This window comes from Oryx dammah, unplaced genomic scaffold (genome assembly GCF_014754425.2).
Source record: "Oryx dammah isolate SB20612 unplaced genomic scaffold, SCBI_Odam_1.1 HiC_scaffold_11229, whole genome shotgun sequence".
NCBI classification, from domain to species: Eukaryota; Metazoa; Chordata; class Mammalia; order Artiodactyla; family Bovidae; genus Oryx; species Oryx dammah.
In genome coordinates, this window is record NW_024080622.1 from 5484716 (window position 1) to 5509095 (window position 24380).

General features: G+C 51.8%; 1 protein-coding gene across 1 annotated transcript; it reads left to right on the forward strand.

The window, feature by feature from the left end:
- The first annotated feature begins 442 nt into the window (after positions 1-442).
- LOC120861176 (beta-1,3-N-acetylglucosaminyltransferase manic fringe) lies at positions 443-15955 on the forward strand. The gene is made up of 8 exons (XM_040236831.1): positions 443-917; positions 5373-5421; positions 5783-5885; positions 6331-6484; positions 9397-9482; positions 11346-11511; positions 13235-13320; positions 14982-15955. The coding sequence occupies exons 1-8, from the start codon at positions 663-665 to the stop codon at positions 15043-15045; spliced, it is 963 nt and encodes a 320-aa protein (XP_040092765.1). The 5' UTR covers positions 443-662; the 3' UTR covers positions 15046-15955.
- Positions 15956-24380: the final 8425 nt, after the last annotated feature.

Sequence of the window (24380 nt, forward strand, 5' to 3'; positions counted from 1 at the left end):
AGGAATCAAACCTGCATCTCCTGTGTCTCCTGCATTGCAGGCAGATTCTTTACCCACTGAGCCATTGGGGAAGCCCTTAAAAGGCAAATAAAATTCAGCCCGGTAGACGAAACGTGGGTGAGGATGGCCAGGGCTAGCAGAGGGAGGGGTGCACCCAGGAGGAGGAGCTGTGTGAAGCCAAACCTGGGAGGCTGGCCACCGAAGATACTGGGTGTTGAATGAGCTAAGCCCAAGGTTTCTGGGGAGTGGGAAGGCTGGAGGGCCCCTCCCTTCCATCTGGCACGGAGGGGTTGTTGTTGCCCCCACCCCCACCGCAGCAGCTGGCAGAGCCAGGGGCTGTGCCTTCTGCGGGTGCCTTTTCCAGCCACCTCTGGGCTCCCCTGGGCCGGCCCCGCCCCTGGGCTGCGCTGGAAGCAGGGGCGGGGCCAGGCGCCCCAGAGCCGCGGGCGGGAGGGCTGGGGAGCAAGCAGGTGGAGGGCTGGCGGCGGCGGGGCTACGGTGGCTCGGCCTGCGGGTCCGGAGCTCCGACTCCCACTTCTCTCCTCCCGGCCTGCCCGCCATGCCTGCCAGCCCTTTGCCTTTGCCGGGGCTCCCTCCTGACCAGCCTCCCCTCCCCGTCTGGTTGGGATTTGGGAGCTGAGCCGTCTGGGTCCCTAGGGCCAATGCAGTGCCGGCTCCTCCGGGGCCTGGCCGGAGTCCTCCTCACCCTTCTGTGTATGGGGCTCCTCTCCCTACGGTACCGCTCAAGCCCGTCCCCGCAGCGTGTGGCCGACACCCCCGAGCTGAGCCCGCCAAGCCCTCGGCCCTCCGAGCTGCAGCTCCACGATGTCTTCATCGCAGTCAAGACGACCCAGGCCTTCCACCACTCCCGCCTAGAGCTGCTGCTCAACACGTGGGTCTCCAGGACCAGGGAACAGGTGACAAGCGGGGGATTGCGGGTCCCAGGAGTGGCCCCTGGTCTGAGTGCTCACAGAGGCCTTTCTACCACCGACCTGGGGGTTCTCTGGCAGCCCCACGGGAGAAGCTGCCCTCCCACCTGCCCTGCCTGGACTGTGTTCCCGCTCCTCCTTCCTCCCAGGATGGGGGTCTTCTGCAGCTGTGAGTCCCTCACTAGCCCAGGAGCCAGGCACTCCTCAGGCCCACTGCTTGGTCTTTTGGGGGCCAGGCTACTCTGGGCTCCTACGTCCTTTCTGGGGGTCCCTTCATTCCCTGGTTGTTCTGGAGCAGGCTTAGTGCCTGCCCACCCTGGCCTTGGGGGCAATGGTGGGTGTTGGGCAGCTGGACAGAGGCCTCTGCGAGGTCCTGACTTTTGACAAGAGCCCTGGCCAGGCTGCCCCCAGGCCAGGCCCTGGGTGCTGTCCTTTGCCCTGGCTGAGGGTGGAGCACAAGGGCTGAGCCTCTGAGGATGGGATGGTCTGGGTGGGGCCTGTTTGGGGAGAGGGGTGGGGGGCATCCTTTCAGAATTCCTGACAGCCCCTGCCCCCGTCCTCTGCTGCCAAGGGTGTGCCCCGGGGCAGTGGCATCTCACCTCCTGTGCTCCACTTCCTGTGGGGCAGTTTCTGAAGGATGGACGAAGTGGGTGTGTGCTGTGGTGAAAGCAGTGATGAGCGAGCAGCCTGCCTGGCATGTATGGTGGGGATGTGTATGTGTGCTCACACGCATGTGTGCTCACACGCGTGGAGCCAGTGTGAGTGTCAGACGTGCCATGACAAGAGGCGTGTGTGTGATGGAGTGTGGCTTTCTGGGGAGGCAGCTCTGAGTCCCCTCTGGCTCTTCCAGCCCCACACCCAGTGCCCTCAGGCAAAGTCAGTGATTTGGGGTGTTGAGAGTCATCTCTAGTGGGGTAGAGGGGCAGATTGGCGCGCGCACGCACACACACACACACACACTCATACACTGTCCCTACTTTGGCGGCTGGCTCAGTGGGAGGAAGTGACGAGCCTTTGGGGGGGCGGTGGTTGGAGGCTCCTGGAGACCAAGGAGGGGGGAGGTGGTGCTGGAAGAGGCCAAGGCCCACTGGGGAGGGGGCACCTTTACCCTGATTTCCTCATCCTGATATCCCGGCACCCTGGATTAACCTTTTCCTTGCTGGAACCCCCAACACCCCTCAGACTCTTCCCTGGGACGCTGCACAGCTTCTCATCTTAGGGAGATTCTAGTTCCGCTTGCGGAAGCCACCAAACCTGGCCCTCCCTGCAGACCTTCCTGTTTATGGTGCTGTGTCTGTGTGTACCCGGGAGCATGGCCTCACGTGGTCGGAGTCCCTTTCCTGTTTCGTCTTGATCGCTACGATGATGCCCTTGCTCCGGATGAGGATACCGAGGCCAGAGAGGAGGAAGAGCTTGCCAGCATCACCCCAAAGGCCCAAGAGGGCAGAGCTCAGTGGGCCCACCTCTAGGCTGAGGTCCCTCCTTCTCTGCTGAGACTGGGGACCACAGGGCTGCCTGGTCACTTGGGCTTTTAGCCTGAGTATTCAGGCCTGGCAGGACTAGGCTGACAGCGGAGAGGCATGCAGACACCCTCTCTGTGCTCTGAGCTCAATCCCAGATGCTAACCAGGCCGCCAGAGTGAGTACCTGGCAATTGCTCCGCATCTAAGGGACAGCATGTCGGTGCATCACTCTACTGAACCCTCACAATAACCTGAGTGGTAGGTATTGATATTCCCATTTTTCAGAGGGGGAAACTTAAAAATTCCCATTTGTAAGCAGAGGTAGGAGATGTATTCACTCAGCTGGACATTCCCACTTCCTCCTCCCCGGTCCTGAGCAGAAGGGGGAGACTCTAGAAATCTTGTCCTTTAAGGCAGATCTGAAAAAAAAAGGCAAGACACTCAAACTGAGGAAGAAGAGAGGAGACAGGGAAACCCACCCTCATCACTACATCTGGGCCCCCTTCATTTCCACCCTTTGGCTCATCTCTCCCTGTGACCTCGGCCATGGCCGTCCCATTTTCAACCCTCAGTTTCCCCAGCCACACAGGGCAGGAAAGTATTAGAGCCTCTCTCAGCTCTGCCATCAGGAGCAGGCCTGAGCTGGTTAACTCCAGGGCTGGGCACCCGCTCCAGCTGGTTAAGGGCAGCCGGGTGGCAGGTGGGCCTTTGTGGCAGCGGGCTGGGGCTCATGTGTGGCCTTTGTCCCAGGCACAGGGGGCGGGCTTGGGGGAAGCATGTTTTGAGATGCAGAGGAGCCTTTCTCTTCCTCACATTCCTCGAGGGCAGGGGTGGGGGTAGCAACGAGAGCCCCACATCTCCCCTCCTCTGCAGCAGATGGCCCCGGGCACCCCCTCCCCCGACCCCAGCAGGCTGTCTGTCCTTTTGTTTTCCTGCAAGGTTTTAACCATTGTCAGGATCCCTCCTAGAAACAATCAAATGCAACCCTCTGCTCAGAGAAAACTCTGCCCACTGCTCTGTGCCAACCTCAGAATTCCCGGGGACTGAAACACCAGCCTCAGGAGCCCTGCTCAGCCCCCAGACCGTGCTGCGGGAACCCCTCCTTCCCCCTCTCCCCACTAATTCATTCCCAGGCCTTCCCTGGCCCATTTGGCCCACACTCCAGACTGGAGAGAGCTCCACTATCTGGTGACTGTTTGGTGGCACAAGTTTGCCTGAGAGCAGGGCAAGAAAAGTCTGACTTACTTTACAGGCTCCCCCGGGGGCTGTGTTGAAAACAGCCTGGAGAGGAGCAGGACGGAGCAGAGAGAACAGGGAAAAGGTGACTGCAGCAAAGCAGGCAGGAGGTGACAAGGAGGGAATGGACCGTGGGCTGACCGTGGAGGCTGTACCCCAGGGAGAGGGTGTACCCCAAGCAGTTTGAAAGTTCAGTCAGTTCAGTTCAGTCACTCAGTTGTGTCCGACTATTTGTGACCCCATGGACTGCAGCATGCCAGGCTTCCCTGTCCATCACCAACTCCCAGAGTTTACTCAAGCTCATATCCATTGAGTCGGTGATGCCATAAAACCATCTCATCCTCTGTCTTCCCCTTCTCCTCCTGCCTTCAATCTTTCCCACCATCAGGGTCTTTTCCAATGAGTCAGTTCTTTGCATCAGGTGGCCAAAGTATTGGAGTTTCAGCTTCAGCTTCAGTCTTTCCAATGAATATTCAGGACTGATTTCCTTTAGGATGGACTGGTTGTATCTCCTTGATGTTCAAGGGAATCTCAAGAGTCTTCTCCAACACCATGGTTCAAAAGTATCAATTCTTCGGTATTTGGCTTTCTTTATGGCCCAACTCTCACATCCATACATGACTACAAAGTAATGTCTCTGCTTTTTAATATGCTGTCTAGGTTGGTCATAACTTTTCTTCCAAGGAGCAAGCGTCTTTTAATTTCATGGCTACAATCACCATCTGCAGTGATTTTGGAGCCCAAAAAAATAAAGTCTGACACTGTTTCCCCATCTATTTTCCATCAAGTGATGGGACCAGATGCCATGATCTTAGTTTTCTGAATGTTGAGTTTTAAGCCAACTTTTTCACTCTCCTCTTTCACTTTCATCAAGAGGCTCTTTAGTTCTTTAGTTTGAAAGTTGGGTGGATAGAATTTGCTGACAGACTGGATGTGGGTGTGAGAGAAAGAGAGGAGGCATGGTGACCCCCAGATGTTGGGTCCCAGTAAGATAGGCTAGAGTGAGAAGAGCTCGGTCTGGGGGTGCTCAGGTACTCAGTGTCCTCAGGCTGGGTCTGAGTGCCTGCTGGGTGGGGCTCCTGGGGGGAAGTCTGGCTGTGCTGGGAGCTGAGAGTGGGGAGAGGTCCTTACCTCTTGCCAACCACACAGCCTTGTTTCATCACTTAGCCTTCATTTTGCCATCTGCAAATCACAACACCTGTCTGGAGAGTCAGTGAAGTCATGGGGGACCAGACATGTAAAAGCTGTGGGTGGGGCACCTCTTCAGTCTGGGAGGTATGTGAGGGCCCTAACACTTGCACACAGAGTTGGGTGACTATGAAAGTTGTGACTGTCTCCCTAAGTGGTTTGGTGTCCCAGCGTGTGCATCCGTCTACTGACACACACGTGTATACGTGATTGTGGAGTGGCCAAGTGGGACTGCGATGTGCGTGTGGTTGAAGAAGGTGTGATTCTACCAAGGCTGTGCGACTCTGGTCTGGTGGGTGTTGGTCTGTAAGGGGGCTGAATGTGAGACTGATGGGCTGATGTACAACTTGAAGTTGTGTGTCTACAAAAGCTGGGTTATGTGTGTTGTATGGGGGAGGGGGGTGGGTAGCTGAGAAAGTCCTGTTGTCCTAAAGGAGTGTGTGACTGTGACAGGGGTGTATTTTCATCACTGAAGGAAGACAGAGGTCTGCTGTGTGTGTATCCACTTGGACTTGGCTGTGGGCTGACCCCTGCCCTGACTCTTTTCTCATTCTTAGACATTCATCTTCACTGACAGCCCGGATGAAGGCCTCCAGGAGAGACTGGGTAACTCTGGGTGGGATGGCGACCCCTCAGTTGTTGTCAGGGAAAGCTGGGGTGGCTGCCTGGGGGTTCCCAGGAAACACGACTGTCTACCCTTGGTACACAGGGATTCCCCCTTTGCCCAGGAGGGGAGCAGGAGTCTCCCCTGGAAATGGAAGGCCATGAACATCTGGGTCCCAGCTCAGGGTGCTGTCCATTAGTTTCAGGATTCTGGGCAGGCCAGCCCTCCCTGACTTCAGGTTCCCCTGTGTAAAATGGGAGTGGGTGGACTGCTCCAGGCTCTTTGAGGCCCTCTCTTGCTCTGCTTCTCACACTGTGCAGGGCTGTGGGGAGGAGCTGGGCTGACTTGTCCTTACTTCTCTAGGGTCCCACCTTGTGGTCACCAACTGCTCTGCGGAGCACAGCCACCCTGCCCTGTCCTGCAAGATGGCCGCTGAATTTGATGCCTTCTTGGCCAGTGGGCTGAGGTGAGTCTACCTTGGTCTTCACCTTGGTCTTAGGGGGCAGGCGCGACCTTTGCCTCAGGCCACTCAAAACATCCCATATCTAAATGGAATGTCTTGTCAAAAAAGTAAAGTTCTGGATCCTGTGAACTGAATCACATGTAGATAGGGCCTTCTGGGATCTGCCTCTGGTCAGGCCATCTGGGTTCAAATCCTGCCGTTCTGGCTGTGTGACCTAGGGCAAGTGTCTTAACCTTCCTGAGTCTTGGTTCCCACCTGAGAAATGGGCACAACTTCCTCATGAGCTTACAGGAGATGCTGCCTGGCACAGAACTAGGCCTTAAGTGTTAAGCCCACTCCAGCCCATATCTGTTTGTTGACTGACTGTGAGGGTGCAGGGGGAGTCTGGCTGACAGGCAGCTCATGGGAACCCCTTCCAAGTTCAAGGTCCCCCATTCCATCCCCACAGATGGTTCTGCCATGTGGATGACGACAACTATCTGAACCCGAGGGCGCTGCTGAAGTTGCTGAAAACCTTCCCCCAGACCCGCGACGTCTATGTAGGCCGCCCTAGCCTGAATAGGCCAATTCATGCTTCGGAGCCGCAACCTCACAACCGCACAGTGGGTCCCTCGCTGCCTCCTTTGTGAACTGGCCGCTGGGTGGCGGGGCAGGGCCCTTCGCGGGGCGGGGTCAGGGGGCGGAGCCCTGAAGGGGCGGGGTTTTGCAGGGGGCGGGTGGATTTTCTGGGTTTCAGAATTGACTGCATCACTGTGTATCTGGGCTGGTGGCTTCTCCTCTGAATCCTGTCTCCTCCTTTATGAGACTGAGAGAGGAGAGAGAGGAGATTGACATAATGCAAGGAAAGCAAAGACTGGCACTGAGTATGGCCTCAGTTACTGAGGAGCAGTGGCTTCTCCTGGTCATACCGTGAGCATAGTGGGGTGAGCTGAGGTCTCCAGGCTCCACAATCAGGCTTCTAAGCCACCTCGTATCACCATGTAGTTGGATGGATTGTTAAAATGCTGAATCTGTTGGGCCAGGTGGCAAATTGCAGCTGCCGGGAGCCCCTGAACCCTCCCTTCCCCTAGACAGCGTTCCTCTCTTCAGATTTCACTAATCACCCACAAAGGTATTGGCACCTGGCACAAGAGGGTCCCCAGCACCCGCTTCAGCTCCAGACCTGAATGGACAGATTTAGGCTGCCAGATTTAGGAAGCAAATAAAAGCCCAGGATATTCATTAAATTTGACTTTTGGAGAAATAAGAATTTTTTAGTATACGTATATCGCATGTTTTTCCCCCGGTCCCCAGAACCCACCTGGATTCCAGTTTCAGGGTGACCCAGGCCCCTAGGGCACCCTTCGCCTCCATGAACAGGAAAGCCATGGGTCCCCCTCTCTAGAGGTCTGTAGTGGGAGCTGGGCCCACTATGGGGCTTTCTCCCTCTCAGGGTCACCATCTGCTTCTCGAGAGAAACCAAGAGCAGGAAACACAAAACCTTAATTATCTGCAGCTCATCAGCCTCTGAGCCCTAATTAAATCCTTCTGGGCCCTGAGGGGTGGTGTGCATGAGCAAGCTGATGTCAGGTGAGCCGAGGGGTCCCCTAGGTTCCCATACCACCTCTCCCTCACCTAAAGATTTGAGAGCTTTGCTCTGAAACCTGACTCCCAGAGCTCATTCCCTAGCCCCGCTCCCTCCTGGCTTTGTGACACTGACTGAAGTCACCTCGCCTCTCTGTGCCTCAGTTTCCTCATCTGTAGAATCAGTGAAAACAGTCACTACCTCATAGAGCGGATGTGAGCAAAAGAATTAAATGAGGCCACCTATTCAAGGGCCAGGATCTCCTGAAGAAGGAAATGGCAGCCCACTCCAGTATTCTTGCCTGGAGAGTCCCATGGACAGAGGAGCTTGGTGGGCTACAGTCCATGGGGTTGCAAAGAGTCAGACATGACTGAGCAACTAAGCACACACACAAACATTCAAGGACTTGGAATGGGATCTGGCACATGGTAGATACTAGTGAGTGTTTTCCACCAGTACCCGATTCAGCGCCATGGGATTCTGAAGAGTCAGACATGACTTGGCGCCTGAGCACGAGCACCTGACTCAGCCCAGCCTCACCTCTGAGCAGTGTTTTTCCTGTGCTAGGCACAGGACCCTGCTGGCACACCCACTCCTCAAGCCCACAATGTGCACCAATGCCCTCCTTGTCAGACACCCCACCAGCAGGATCTCAGGACTGCTCCAGAGTGTCCTGGCCAGTTCAGAATGTGGGTGTCCCCCCAGAGTAGGATGGCAAAGGGGGCAGGAGGTTTGGCTTGGGGTCAGTCCCAGCTCTGGGACCTCGGCAGGTGACCTTAGTTCTGTGTACCTCAGTCACCTGATCAGTGCTTGGGGCGAGGCGCTCGCATAGTCACTGCTGATGTTACTGCGGTTACTCTGGAGTGGAAGCCCCGCTCTCATTAATTCATTAAGCAAGCATTTATTGGGTGCTTCCTGTTAGGTCCCAAAGAACCCATTCATTCTGCCTAGTTGAGGCCTGACTTCTCTCTCAGAGGGCAGAGTTTCCAGAAGTAATCTCATAGAGATCTCGGAGGAGGGGGACACCTCTGGGCCTGGGGAACCATTGGATTTCAGAACTGGAGCCAATGTTGTGCTCACAGGTGACGTATCTGAGGTCCAGAGAGGGGCAGGGACTCTTTCAAGGTTACACAGCTGTACAGTGGAGCGGGGAGCCCAGTGTCAGACTTTCCAACTTCCTGTCCAGTGCTCGTCTCACTGCTGAATCATGGGAGATAGCCCAGCCCAAGGCAACATACATCAGTGAAGCACCAACTGTGGACTTGGGAGAAGGTAACCTTAGGGCACTTTGACTAAGAGATGGTACAGTTGAAAAGGTACAGTGTTTCTCAAAAGCCTTGAAGAAATTCCTGGGTGAATTCACAGGTCCTCATAGAGGAGGTAGAAAAGATCTTGGGCCATGGTGGTACTAGGCAAGGGCAGAAAACGGTTTACACCCTAAAAGGGTGGTATTGGTTCGGATGTCAAGGGCTTTACAAGCTGATTGATAAACCCACTAGTGTTTACCATGTGCCGGATCCCATTCCAAGCCCTTGAATGTTTGCCTTCCCTTCTCTTTTTCCTTCATGGGCATAATTTAAGGTTATAACAAGACTCTGCATGCGTACTAAATCGCTTCAGTCATGTCCGACTCTTTGTGACCCTATGGACTTTAGCCCGCCAGTCTCCTTGGTTCATGGGGTTCTCCAGGCAAGAATACTGGAGTGGTTTGCCATGTTCTCCTCGGGGATTTTCCCATCCCAGGAATCAAATCTTCGTCTCTTACGTGTCCTGCATTGGCAGGCGGATTCTTTACCACGAGCGCAATCTGAGAAGCCTCATAGCAAGACTACTAGAGATGTGAAATATAAAGCTTTTGAGCCATGTTGGTTGTGAGTAAGGGGAGGCCTGGCTGTTGCCCCCACCCCTAGGCTCACCCTACACTTTGGCTTTCCCCATCTTCCCCCACAGAGGCTGGTACAGTTCTGGTTTGCCACCGGGGGTGCTGGCTTCTGCATCAACCGCAAACTGGCTTTGAAGATGGCCCCCTGGGCCAGGTAAGCAGAGACCTACAGGCAGATGGGGGAGGTAGAGGTGTGCAGAGAGGAGGAATCGGCTGGTGTGTGGGTGGGGAATTTGTAGCTGAAGGGGCTTGAGCGTGAGCTCAGGAGACACTACCTCTCAATCCCACTGCATCAGAGTCACACAGCTAGTGGTGAGCAAGTCACCTGTTACCTTGCCCTTGGGGGTACACTGCCTAGTGCACCCTGCTACACACAGGCAAGCTGTGTAACCTCTAGGAGCCTCAGGGCCCCGTCTGTAAAATGGACCTGATAATACAGTGGCCAGTGGTCACTGTAAGGGTTAAATGAGAAAGTGCCTGGGCTGGCACCTGGTAGGAGCCCAGTCAATATTAGGTTCTGTTTTCAGCCCTCTTCTGACCAATCACTGTCATAAGGGAGGTGAAGGCCAAGTGGAGGAACACTCAGAGGAGGGAGTAGGGCCTTCTACCTGGGGAGAGGAGGGAAGGCTTCCTGGAAGAGGTGGCATTTGAGCTGGAATGGTCCTAGAAGAGTTGTGCCAGACTGAGGGGGATTGTGAGGGTAGTGGGAGCCCTCAGTACTGGGTAGGAGTACTGGTGTTCTAGAGAGGGCATGACAAAGGCCTCTTGAGGTCTGCTGGGCAGGTGTTACTGTTGTTAACAGCTACATCAGTGTCACCACCTTGGGCTGAGGGTTGACTGAGCCAGGCCTGTACTTTGCTAAGATTATCACAGCCCCCAGGGAGGAAGGGGCGTTGGCCTTATTTCTACTTGGCTGAGAAAACTAAGTTGCTGAGAGGTTAAGTAAGTGATTGGTTCAAGGTCACCCAGGCCCAAGGTCTCCCAGCTGCTGGGTTTGGCTCTAGGGCCTGCGTGATTTGCCTCTGCAGCAACCTGCCCTGCCCTGCCCTGGATGGGGGTGCCCTCAGGAGGAAGCAGGAATGCTGTCCCAAGGTCTGTTGATAGCAGGTGTATACACATGACCAGGGGTCTCCTTGTGACCCGGATACCCCATCTAGGCTTCTGTCCCTCTCTATGGTACATTTGTGTGAATTAGAAAAAAGTACCCCCTCTGGGCAGTGCAGCCCCCAGGCACAGCCTGGGGAAGGTGACAAAGGATGGGATTCTGTACCCATCTCTCTCTCAGGCATCTTGTGCAGCGGGGCAAGCTGCCCAGCCTGGTCTCTAGGGCGTTCGTGGGGTGCACAGTCAGGTGATGCCCTTGCCAGGAACACTGCTCCTCCTCTGCTTGGCACCTGGCTGACTGCAGATCATCCTGTAAGGCTCTGTTTAGAATCTGCTACTGCCATGATTAAATAAAGAGCAAAACAAAAGGCTCCCACCTCCTCTGGGAATCTGCTTTGCCCTCCCTGTGTCCCCAGGCCTCGTGCTTTCCTCTGACTTAGCACCAGTCCTCTGAAATGACCTGCTCATCTGTCTGTCTCCCTCTAGCACAGAGGCTGCTGTTGAGGGCAGGAAGCATTTCTTTCCCATCTCTGTGTCCTCAGCTTCTGTGTCATCAGTGGCTGGCACCAGGTAGATGCTCAAACTGAAAAATGAATGAATGAGTGGATGAATGAATGAATAGAAAGAGAAAAAAGGAAAGGATACATTTATAAAAGGCTTCATTTCACCATTTCACCACTTAATCCTCACAACAGCTCTGGCTATTATCATGCCCATTTTACAGAAGAGAAAACTGAGGCTCTCCGAGGTTCATAACTTGCATGAGGCTACACAGTATGCAGAGGACAGATGCTAGAGCTGCACTCTTCTCTTCCAGCTGGCTGTGGTGGAGGGAGGGTCTTCTGGGAGACAGGAAGGGCTCTAGGTATCAAGGGCCTTAGGCCACCGGCTGCAGCATGGCTCTGTTCCTCAGTGGCTCCCACTTCATGGACACATCTGCCCTCATCCGGCTGCCTGATGACTGCACTGTGGGCTACATCATTGAGTGCAAGCTGGGCGGCCACCTGCAGTCCTGCCCCCTCTTCCACTCCCACCTGGAGACCCTGCAGCTGCTGGAGGCTGCCCAGCTCCCAGAGCAGGTGAGCCAGCCATGGGGCAGGTGGCAACGGGGGAGGTGTGTGGGGGGCGAGGGGGGCTCTCTCCTTTAATGGGAAAACTGAGTCCCAGCATGGCAAAGGACCCCCTTAACGGCACGCAGTGACTCAGTGCTCTCCACCTCTGACCCTTACGGGTTGGCATTTGTGGTGCTAATGTTCTTTGATCTGGTTCCCAAATGCCAGCTGGAGGGACCTGCACAGATGAGAGGAAGCTCATCTTGAGATTCAGACCACTCAGGTCCCTGAACGCTGCATTCTTCCTTCTCACCTCTCTTCAACCTCCCATCCTTACCACACCCTCTGAAGGGGCCAGTCCTGCACTTTTCAATGGCCTCCTCCTTCATCAGAGCCTACCTGGCCACTGCTTACTGCTTTTCCTTCCCACACAGATGTTACTGGGAAAGACCAGGTCTTCAGTAGGGATGACCCATGTGTAATGTCAGGCTGGGGGAGGGGTAGGTGCCCCTCCCATCACCTGGCAGGTAGTGACTCTGCTGAGGTCCAGCTGGCTCTGCCTTCCAGATACTGCCCTCCAACTCATGGGTGTCCAGTCCCATAGGGGGTCCTGGCTGGGAAGACTCCCAGGGAGGTTCTGTCTCATGGTGTGAGTCAGAGCCCTTTTAGCTGCAAGAGACAGAAAGGCAATAGACTAATTAAACAGAAAAGGACATTTATGGGTCCGTGTACCTGAGAAGGTGTGGGTGTGGATGACTTGCTAGATCTGGTGAGATCTGGGTGCTCAGATCCCATCCCCTCTCTCGTGTGTCCTCCCCTATGCTGGCCTCTTTCTTAGACAAGCTCGCTACTTGCGCTGGCAAGATGGCAGCCCCACCCCACCAGTGAGAAGAGAGCTCCTCCTTCTGTCAGACCGCTCGTGCTCACTGGTCACATGGCTCATTTGGGTCACATGACCTGTTTCCTACCAGAGCCTAGAGCTAGTGTTGATTGACCAGACCTACAACTGGGGTGCAGGTTGGTCCCGTTAGAACCACAGCCAGGAAAGAGGGGCAGATTTTGGACTGCCAAAACCAGGGTGTTCCCTAAAGTTTGGGGTTTGAGCCCCTGCTGTGCCAGATACCACACTGGGGGCCTTATCTTTTTTAACTCTCTGGTTCCTCATAACATTCATAGGGGATGGATCTTAACATTATTTCCATTCTACAGATGGAGAAACTGAGTCCCAGAGAGTGGAACTAACTGTGGCCAGTTCAGGACAGAGAGGGACTTGAACCCTGGTGGGTGGCCCCCAAATCCACAGTCTTTAATCACTGTGCTTGACTGTGTTTTGACTGGAGTCATTATCCGCAGCCTCATTGCTTGTGGAATGACCTGAGGAATTGCTAAGGCCCTAGAGTAGGTCTGAGGAAACCTCCATCCAGGTGCACAACTTCCTGGAAAGGCACCTTCCCCTCTTGAGCCTCAGTTTCCCAATCTGTAGATGAGGGGATCATTCCAGCTTCTTTAGTAAATGAGACTGTTGGGGGCACCAATGGGATTATGGGAGAATGGGAGGGGATGGGCACCCCAGTGAAACACCCATTGGTGGAATTTCAGGTGCAGAGACAGGCTTTCTGTGCCACTCAAAATGTCTTAGACACCTTCTCTGTTTCTACTAAAATGCTGCCCCCTTGTGGGGTCCCTGGTGAGACACTCCTCCCCGCTGCCCCACCCTGCTTCATTGCCTTCTCTGCTTCTCTCTGCGCAGGTCACCCTTAGCTATGGCGTCTTTGAGGGGAAACTCAACGTCATTAAGCTCCATGGCCCCTTCTCGCCTGAGGAGGACCCCTCCAGGTGGGTCTGTGGGCTGATACTGTAGGATGGGAGGACTGGGGCCTGAGGCCAGGGATAGAAAGAAGGGAACCAGGAGTGAGGGAAGTGAGAGAGGCTAGTAGCTGATAGCAGAGCTGGGAGTGGATTCCAGTCCCTGCTCTGCCATTGGCTTACTGTGTGACCTTAGGCAGGTGCCTGCCTTGCCTCTCTGTACCTTAGTTGCCCCATTTGTAGCACAAGGAGGCTGGGCCTCAAGGATCTGAAGGGGATCTCCCAGGCCTGATCCTCTGGGATTCTTCAGGAACCTCTAGAAGACTTAACTGTGTTCACTGAGCAAAGGAGATGCTCTCATGGAGAAACTCCAGGCACCCATTGGAGAAACTCCACACCCAAGGAAATTAAAAAATTTTTTTCTTAGACTCTTCATTTCTTGGATGATACTTTTCCATGGACAAAGGGTTGGAATGAGGGCTAAAAAGCCACCTAGGCACCTCCAGTTTTCCCCCCAAGCACACTACAGGGAAATTAGGGCTGCTCACCTCGGCCCCCTCCATCCCACTCCTAGCCCCGATTGCTGTGGAGACGTTTAGAGCCTGGCCTGTGACATATTGTGGCAGGGGAATAAGACCTACTCAAGGCAGTAGAAGAAGCCAGTGTGACTGGAATATGGGAGAAAAGAGGAAAGTGGCATCAGATTCATTTGGGGAGATGGCATCCCATCCCCTGGGCCTTCTAGGCTCTGTCCAGACTCTGGACCTGCCTGAAGTGCATAACCCATAAGGGAGCACACACTCCTGCCCCTGAAATCCTGCAGAGCCATCTGTTTGGAGGCAGAGGTCTCACCACTATCCCAAGGCTGCCAGGCCCAGGACTGTGTTGAACAAGTTGGATGTTACAAGGAGACAGAATCTGGCTCAATACAGGGGTGGGGGTGTGGCGGGAATTCAAGTTTCAAAACGAAAAGAGCTGCTTTCTAATGGAGTGAGCTTTTCATCAGTAGAGGTGTGCAAGCTATGGCTGTATGTCAAGAGATTTAAAATTGGTGTTAAATTCTCTCAAAGCCTAAAGATTCTAGAATCCACAGGTTCCTGCTTGATGGGGATTCAGGTCACTCAAGAGGCTATGGCCTCAGCTGTTCATGGTTTCTCTGGCTTTTGAAGTCTTTACCCATCAGTGATTCTCAACCAGGGACCATTTTGCACCCCTGCCAAGGGACACTTGGTAGTGTGTGGGGACATTTTTGATTGTTAAGACTCAGCGGGGACTTCCCTGTGGATCCAGTGGCTAAGACTCTGCGCTCCCAGTGCAGGGGGCCCGGGTTTGATCCCTGGTCAGGGATCTAGATCTCACATGCTGCTACTAAAGATCCTGCATGTTGCAATGAAGATAGAAGGTCCTGAGTGCCACAGCTGAGACCCAGCACAGCCAAATAAATAAATTAGATAAATAAATTAAAAAAAAAAAAAAGCTCAGAGGATGCTGCTGGCATCTGGCGAGCAAAGTACAGGGCTACTGCTAAGCACCCAGAAGGCCCAGGACAGTCCCCACAACAGAATTATATCTGGCTCCTAATATTCATCACGTGCCAAGGTGGAAAAACCTTGCTCTAAACCATCTCTGTGACATGCTCCCCCAGGAGCCTGTGGGGGTGACTGTCTTGTCCATTTCTGGTCTCTCCACAGGTTTCACTCCCTCCATTGTCTCCTCTACCCGGATACTCCCTGGTGCCCGCAGCTGGTGGCCTGATGAACCCTGAACCTCTGGGCAAAGACTGGGCTGAGGCTCTCTGGTTGTCCTTTGCCTCCCAGGCAGCCTAAGGGCCTGTGGCAGGTCTTGTGTGTGTGTAAGGGGGCAGTCCCTGGCAGGGCCTCTGAGAGATGAGCAAGACCAGGATTGGATGATGACTGGTGCTGAATGCATCTCAAGCCCCCGGGGGGAGGTGTGTTGCACAGCCCAGGACTGGGGGCACCAAGTAAGGGCCAGAGAGGCCTCAATGGCTGGGCCTCCATGGGCCCTGGGTGGCTGAACTGAATGAGGATGGAAGGTCCTTAAGCTACTTGGGCTCAGGAATCCTAACCCTCAAGAGAATTACCTGGGCCCCTGGGTGTACAGAGCCAGCAGCTCTGGTCTCTCAATTCCTCTCCTGGGATCAAGCACTGGGCCACTTACTCCTGGCTTCCTTAGCTGGATCCTCAAGCACTGAAGGGACCCAAGTGGAAGAAGGGCAGAATCCACAGAGTCTGTGACAGATAATGTTGTTGCTGACCAGTCTCCAGCCCCTGCTCCCCACCTGATGTTGTTTGGAGCATCAGCATGTCCAGACCCAGATGATGAATCAGAATGGGTCCCAGCCCATCATGATGTTCCTGTTGCTCACTTTCCCAGCTTCCCTTGCTATTAGGAGCTACTACATGGCCCAGCTATGGCCAGAGCCAGATCTCTGTTAGTGCAACTTAAGCAAAGCCAATAGAGAGGCTTCTGGGTAAAGTTTTGTAGCCCTATACCCCATCTTCCTACTGCAAATGTGGGTGTGATGTCTGGGTCTAGGGCAGCCACCTTGCTGCCATGAAGGGAATGCCAAGACAATCATTTCCACAGCTGCTTCTTCCAACATCTGATTCTGTAAGAAGATTAAACCTTTATTTGTTTAAGCCTTGCTTGGTTCAGTTTTCTGTTACATGCAGTCAAAGTCATTCCTGAGCAGGATGAGAGGATCTTTCATCTGTCTGTCTCAGAGATGTTGATTTTGGGTCCCCGACCTAGACAGCCCTGCCCTGCTCTTGCTGGCTGTGTGACCTGGGGGAATCTGCTTGGCCTCTCTGGCTTGTTTGCTCATTTTATAGATGAGAAAAGCAGTACTTCACGGGTTGTAGGTGAAATGATGCAGGGTTTGTAGGGCATAGCACAGAGTCTGGTATGGAGAAAGGAACTGCCTGTGAGCAGTGATGGCTAGTAGTGTGTGCTGTGTCATGGCGCGCTAGGATGTGTAAGGATGTGCCCGTGTACCTTTCTATGCTTGTCTGTGCCTAACGATGTGTGTGGGATGTATAGATGTGTGTGTACCTCTGTCACGCCTCTGTGTGAGTGATACGCATGTGGGTGAATATGTGTGTGTCATGAGGTGCTGGTTTACTGAGGACAATACTTCCTTTTGTCTGCCTTCAGGGCCTGGGTTGAGGTGGCTAGAGAATCAGGGAAGGCAGAATGGAGCTGAGGGATTCAGCCTCTGCTATCAGATAAAGGGGCACTTTGACAGCCCAGGTAGGAGCTAGGTAAAGGTAAGTGCCCTTAAAATTTTACATCCCAAAGAATTTGCATGACTGAATGAAAGTGATCATGGTGAAATTTCAGGCCTGGTGGTGTCTGTGGGGAGGGCTAGGAAGAGGATGTGTCTGCTTGCAGCCCACATCATGCTCAGAGATGCTGGGGGTTGGGGGTCACAGAGGAGCTCAGGGCAGAGGGGAGGAGGGAGCAGAGGTCCAGAGGGACAGAGGGGCTTTGATCCAGGCAGCCAGGGCTGGGGGCTTCTTTGAGGCATGTCCTCCAGCCCTCAAACGACCTTGTCCCTGCCGCAACTCTGGGCAGACGGAACCGCTGAACACTGAAGCCTTGACCCCTTCTTTTCCAAGGAGGAGTCTGACCCCAAGAGGAGCCGCCCTGTGCTTGTCAGGTGTGGGGCTTCCTTTCTTTCTGAGTTGACCTAATGCTGGGTGTGTGGGCTGCGAGCCGAGTGGGGCGGCCTCTGGGCTCACAGCCTGTAGGGATGGGATGGTGTACTCTACAGCCGCCATCCTCTCCACCCCGTGCATGGAGGGCTGCCGGCTGGCCCGCTTTTAGAAGCAACAGCAGATTTGCGGGTTGTTCCCAGATCCTGAGGGTCGGGTGGAGGGAACAGGACTCGGGCCATCTGCTGCCCCCATTGTCTCAGAATAGCTACGTAGGGCGGGGAGCAGAGTCAGCAAGGATCAGAACTGGGATGGAGGAAGGAGGGAGCCTGGGATTAACCCCTTGTGAGTCTGTGTGGGAAGGGGGAAGCTGCCTGTAGGCTGTGCTAGGGTGACCTGCACGGGCCCCACAGGCAGGGGCTGGGAGTACGGTGGGGAGGCAAGGTTGAACCACCTTGTCTTAGCCTTGCTGTACCCCTCAGGCAAGTATTACTCCCATTTTACAGGTTAGGAAACTGAGGCACTGAGAGGGAGAAGGCCCTTGGTCCAGATCATGGGGCTTTTAGGAGCCAGGGCCAAGGTTTGAGACTCCACAGTGGTCATCAGTGCGGGACAACTGTGGAGGGTGGGAGAGCCTCAGGCTGGGCTCGACCCTCCTTTCTTCTTCTGCCTTAGCCCTTGGGCACCTGACTTCGCCATTCACTGGCCTCACCTGTGAAATAGAGTGACTACGTAGCCTGCAGGTGTGGTTTTGAGATGCTGCACAAAAAGCTCCTAGGGCAGGTGGTTCCTCAGTAACCACTGTCTCCCAGCTCTCCCCAACTCAGTGTTCTCAGCTGTAAAAGGGAGTGAGAAGAGTGTTACCAGAGCAGCCTCCTCGCTGGCCTCACCTGAGAGCCCCCCTCCGCCTTGCTCCTCATTACTCCTCGTGGGTCCACAGTTTCTCTGTCTGCCCCAGCTCTCCCTGGAATGGTCCCCCAACTCTGCATTGCTGGATAGCTCTTGCCAAGCCCCAACATCCTCTCCTAAGGAGGCTTTCCTTGATCACCCACCACAAAGTGGCTGCCTGACTGCCATCATTTCGCCCTGGGGTAGCTCCCCAGGTGGCTCTGAACCTTGCAGGCACGTCTCTTGTTGGTGCATCTGCTTGCTCGTGTATTTGTTGCTCACCCCTGTCTGACTGTTATCTCTGCGATCCCAGGGATCGTGTTGGTTTTGCTCACTGCTACTTGCTACCTGGCACACACTCAACGAATATTTGTGGGATGAGTTGAAAAATGGGTGAGTGAGCTTCTCAGAGCTCTTCCAGCTTGTCAGTTTTAAGATTCTATGAAAGGTGCTAAAATCCCTTGGGGACAAGATGATGGGGAAGCTTTATAATGGAAAGATCAAATTGGTAACATTGACCATTTTTTTTAGTATCATGCACAAAGGAAAAAATTTGACCTTAAGTGCTCCTGATATGGTGCACTAGGAAGGACACAGTTCACCCAGGAAGTGTGCTTGCCAAAGTAACTGACCCCGCATATCAACCCTCTCAATCTAAATATCAGTCTCCAGGAAATGGCTGGAGGCCACAGTAGAACATGTTAAATGACACCATGAGGGTTCAACCAAGCAAATCAACAATGGGGACAATTCTACAGACAAAGACCTGGTTTCTTCAACAACTAAAATACCATAAAAAAGGAAGGAGGAAGGAATGTTAGACATTAAAAGAGATTTAGGAGTCATAGCAGCAAAATACAGTGCCTGGATCTTGTTAAGATCCTGGTTCAAATAAATGGATCCTAAAAAGACATTTTTTGAGAAAAATAAGGAAATTTGAAAATGGACTTCGTATTAGATTGTCTTAAGAAATTGTTAGTTTTATTAGCTGTGATAATGAGGTCACTTTTTCAGACATATTCTAATATGTGAGAGATGTATTCTGAAATATATTTGGGTGAAATGATATATTGTCCATAATTTTTTTTAAAGAGATGCTTGGGGGCAAGGAATGAAATAAGGATGTTAAAGTGGGGATAGTTGTTGAAGTAGGATGGTGGGCACGTGGGGGTTCACTCTTGCTATTTCCTTTACTTGGGTGTATGTTTGAAATTTTCCATCATAAAAAGTAAAATTAAATAAATAAGAGTGCCGTGGATATTCTATTTTGCTGGCTATGGCCCTCCCCGTTCCCTTTTTTAACTTTCTCCCTCCCCTCCCCCTTCTTCCATGCCCCACATTCAGGCCCAGAGAACATCTGTTCTCATCAGACACTGCTGTCCTGACTCTACTTCCTGTTCTCCCCAAACACCAGAGAAAGGAGAGGCAGACCTTGACTGGAAGCTGGTCCCTTCCTGATTTGCATTTTGCATGTTTCCTGGTTTCTCTGAGGCCCATCCTGATTTCTTTTGGTTCTGAGCACTGGTCCCAGCTGCTTCATAACCCAGCAGCACTTTCCTTGGGCAGTCACAGTGACAGTCACAGCTATCACTTACCACTCCCCCTAGTCATCCATCCAATAAGAGTTTACTGCTCAGCTCCTCTGGTGGGGGTGTCTAGGATGCCTGTGTTAGAGATTACACAGGAGAGTCAGGTGTAAGCCCTACTCTCAAAAGGGAGCTCAAATCCCAGTTGGAGCAGTATTAAAAACATGGCTTATCATGTAATTGATGATGAAATGTGACCATAGGGCAGAAGAAGGACTCAATTCTAGGGGCAGCAGGAATCAGGAAGGTCTCCGTCTGGAGCCAGGAAGACGTCAGACTGAATGAAATGTGTCACATCCTGCCTTGCATTTAAGTCTAGGGAGACCCGAAGGAAAGTGGAAATGTTAGTTGTGGTTGTGAGTACTACTGTCTTCATGTGCCTACTTATCTCACCTTGCAGGGTAAAGGTGAATGAAGTATGTATGTACCTAGCACTGTGTCCACATGAAACACAGGGAGTTCTCACCCTCGTTCCCTCCCTATATCTCCTCCTGAGTGACTGTGTAAATTCTCCCAGGGCAGAGACCTGGCACAATGCATCTCTGTGCCTCATATTATCTGGCACAGTGCTGGGCACATAGCAGGCACTTCACGCAGACCAAAGACTAGTTGAGTGAGTCAACCTCAGGCTAGTAACAAACTGGTTGAATTAGAATCACAGGTTCTTGGTAAAAACAGATTCCAAGGACACATCTTAGATCCTCAGAACTCACATCTCCAAAGAAGGGGCCAAGGAATCTGTGTTTTTACCTGGTTCCCAAGTAGTTCCTGGCTTAGCAAACAAGGTGGGAGTTGAGGTGAGTTCAGCACCATGGACAGAACCTCACACAGCTGCCCCTATCTCCTCTCTTTCCTGGGACCAGCTGGGGCAAGGACATTCTATGTTATGTGACAGGAGTTAATGATGTAACCCTGATGGGGGCCATGAGACATCTGTGGCCTTGGCCCTCATGTGACACGGCCCTCTTCTGTGCTTCAGGAGCGAGTTTCGGGGTGGGCACTGGTCCTGCTGTGGGAGACAGCTCTGACTGCACAGGGAGAGACAGGATAATGAATATCCCCTCTATTTCTCTTACAAGTTATAAGCGACCCTCATACTGTGCAAGCAGCAAAGCATGAAGCCTGAGCCAGTGTGAACAAATTAATCCCCCAAAGGTGGTTTGAGCACCTACTGTGTTCAAGGGCTGTGCTGGTAGCCAGGGGGCACCTAAGGATGAGCAAGATACAGCTGCCTCCCCAAGGAACCCACAGCTTGTCAAATATGGTTCATTGACTGTTAGAAAGGATAGCAGCCTTGAAGATAACCAGACCCAGAGTCAGCGAGTGTGCTTACTGGAGAGGCAGCCTGGGGAGTGGAGAGAATAGACATGTGGCAGAAAAGGCTTTTGAGATTTGGGACCTTGTTCTAGCACTAACTAGATGTGTGGCCTTGTGCCTGCTGTTTAGCTTTCAGAGCCTTAGTTTCCTAATCTGAGAAGTGGGAGTGATTATATCCTTCTATCAGCCCGGTTCCAGGGGCACAGCCCCAGCACCATTCATTCACATTACATTTATGCCAGGTGAGCTGACAATCACTGTGAAGGTTATTGAGAGTCAAGGTGCTTGAGAGATGGCATGCAAGGGGTGTAAACTGAGGTGGAGGGTAATACTCCTGGCCTCCAGTGAGATGACATTTCCAGCCTCCCTTATAGTGAGAGGCTGGCCATATGACTGAGTTCTGGCTGATGGATGTGTCCCACTTGCAGGCCTGGCCCATAAAATTCTCCCCTACGAGATGATCTCTCTCTGTCCTCATCGCTGGCTGGATGGAGAGGACTTTGGGTTATAGGAGCCTGGAGATGGGAGGAGCCCAGGTCCCAGAATCTCTTTGTGGAAGTCCGTCCACCAAACAGCTGCACTGAATTGTTAGAAGAACCAGAAACAAACTGGTGTTGAGTTGGGGTCTTGGGGTGTTTGTCACCACACTTAGCCTGTCTGTACTCTCTGTCTGTGCTCGGTAATGTCTGACTCTTTGTGGCCTGCCAGGCTCCTTTGTCCATGGGATTTTTTTCAGGCAAGAATACTGGATCCTCCTCCAGAGGATCTTCCCGACCCAGGGATCGAAACCACGTCTCTCACATCTCCTGCATTACAGGTGAAGCCATCCAGGAAGCCCCAGCCTACCCTGACTAATACTAATACAGGGAGATACAGCAAGCAGGTAAATGAATAAACAGGAGTTCTAGAAACTGATGGAGTGATGAGGGCCACATGCAGGAAGGAGTCAGTGGGGCATCTTTGGAGGACACATTATGGATTTATTTTTAAATTCTTCTAAGCTTAACAAGTAAACTTTTAGCCTCTCAATGGTCCTGGTCTAAAATTCTCTAGCTTTGTCTGGATAACCTCCTTCTCAAGCCTTCTGAAACCCCATCTTGCGTAATCTATGTCACTCTTAACTCTGCCTTCTGGATTTTATTTCAAGGACCTGCTGTTTGTTTGTCTTTAATTTTTATCTTTAATTTGGCCCTGCTGGGTCAGAAACCTGTCCCTTCATGCTACATAGCTCCAGTGACCTTTCTCTCTCCCACCCATATCCTGGTCTTCTTGGAAAAGTCTCCAGATGGATCTGTGTTCCCCTCTCTCCAGCCCATTGACCCTCCCCCACCTCAGCTTTGTTCAGTATTTGAGTGTGAGTAGATCTGCATCTTTAATGATTTTATAGAAGCAGGATACAGACCGTGAGACTGAAAACATCCAATTTACCAGTTGGTTTGCAAGAGATATTTATGTAGTTCAAATCTGTTTTATTTATATCTGATTATTTTTAAATTAAATCAAAATAAATTCTAATGCATTAGTAGGTTTACTGTGCTATTTACCAATTGCTGCATAACAAACTACCCCAAAATGTAGTGGCTTAAATCAGTGACACCACTTATTTTGCTCATGCATCTGTGATTTGGGCGGGTTTGGTAGGAAAGTTCATCTCTGCTCTGCTTGGTGTCCACTGGGATGGCTCCGGCTGGGGCTGGATCATCTGAAGGCTCTGACATCTGATGCCTGGGTGGGAAAGACTCCAACTGCTATTGTTATTTTCTCTATGAGGTCTCTCTGTTATGATGTTGCAGGGTAGCTGGACTTCTTACATGCTGGCTCAGGGCTTCCAGCCAAGAGAGTAAGCTGGGTTGCCTCTTATGATCTGGCTTAGGAAGTCTAGCAACATCAACCATGGCCAGCTCATATTCAACGAGAGGGCTGACCCTACCCTTGCCTTTAAGAAATTACATTATTAATTTTAAAAAATGTGTAAAATATATAACATGAAATTTCCATTGTAACCATGTAAGTGTACTTCAGTGATATTAATTACATTTACAATGTTGTACAAACATCACCAAAGCTTTTTTGTAACGGTCGTCCATGTTGTAGCATGTACCAGAACTCCATTCCTTTTCACAGCTGCATAATATTCCATTGCCTATATATGTCACATTTTGTTTATCCCTTCATCCATCCATGGACACTTGGGTTGCTTCCATCTTTTGACTATTGTGAACAATGCAGCTGTGAATGATGGTGTACAAATATCTGTTTGCATGTCTGCTTTGAATTCTTTTGGGAATGTAGCCAGGAGGGCAATTCCTGAATCATATGGTCATTCTGTGTACCTTTTTTTCTGAAGAACTGACATACTGTTTTCCACAGCAGCCACCCCATTTTACATTCCCACCAGCAAAGTACAGGGTTCAAATTTCTCCATATCCTCACCAGCATGTTTTCTCTGTGTGTGTGTGTGTGTGTGTGTGTATGTGTGTTTAAGTAACAGTCACCCTAATGAGTATGAAGTCTCGTCAATGGGTATGAACCATCTCCCTGTGGTTAAGGTCTGTCTAGTCAAGGCTATGGTTTTTCCTGTGGTCATGTATGGTTGTGAGAGTTGGACTGTGAAGAAGGCTGAGCGCCGAAGAATTGATGCTTTTGAACTGTGGTGTTGGAGAAGACTCTTGAGAGTCCCTTGGACTGCAAGGAGATCCAACCAGTCCATTCTGCAGGAGATCAACCCTGGGATTTCTTTGGAAGGAATGATGCTAAAGCTGAAGCTCCAGTACTTTGGCCACCTCATGCGAAGAGTTGACTCATTGGAAAAGACTCTGATGCTGGGAGGGATTGTGGGCAGGAGAAGAAGGGGATGACCGAGGATGAGATGACTGGATGGCATCACGGACTCAATGGACGTGAGTCTGAGTGAACTCCGGGAGATGGTGATGGACAGGGAGGCGTGGCGTGCTGCGATTCATGGGGTTGCAAAGAGTCGGACACAACTGAGCGACTGAAATGAACTGAACTGAACTGAATGGCTAGTGATTTTAAGCATCTTTTAATATGCCTATTGCCATTTGTATATCTTCTTTGGGGAAATGTCTTTTCAAGTCCTTTGCCCACTTTTTAATTGGGTTGTTTTTTGTTGTTGTTCTTGTTGATGAGATCTCATTCTTTTTTGCAGTCATGTAGTATTTCAAAGAAGAGTTATACAGTTCTTTTACTAACCAGTCCTCTATTGATGGCTATTCAGGTTGTTTCCAATCATATGTTGTTCAAGCAATGCAATACAGAATTTTCTCCTACACATGTTATCATGCTCAGGTGTGAGTATATTGGAAGAGAAATCCTTGCAGTAGGATTGGTGAATTAAAGAAAAGTTGCATGTGTCAGTTTGGTGGATGCTGTCCAATTGCTCTTGAGAGAGTATGCACCAGTTTATACTCCCTGTAGCTATGTAAGAGAGCAAGGTGCCGCTTTAAAACTAACACTAAGTTTTCAGCATTATGCCAAAGATTTCTTCTTCCTTGGGGATGCTAATCTGACATTTCCTAATACCGATTAAAATGTTTGCCTAACACTGCCCTCTGTTAAGGGATTTGCAACTTAATTGCATTTGTTCATAAAATGGAATTAATAT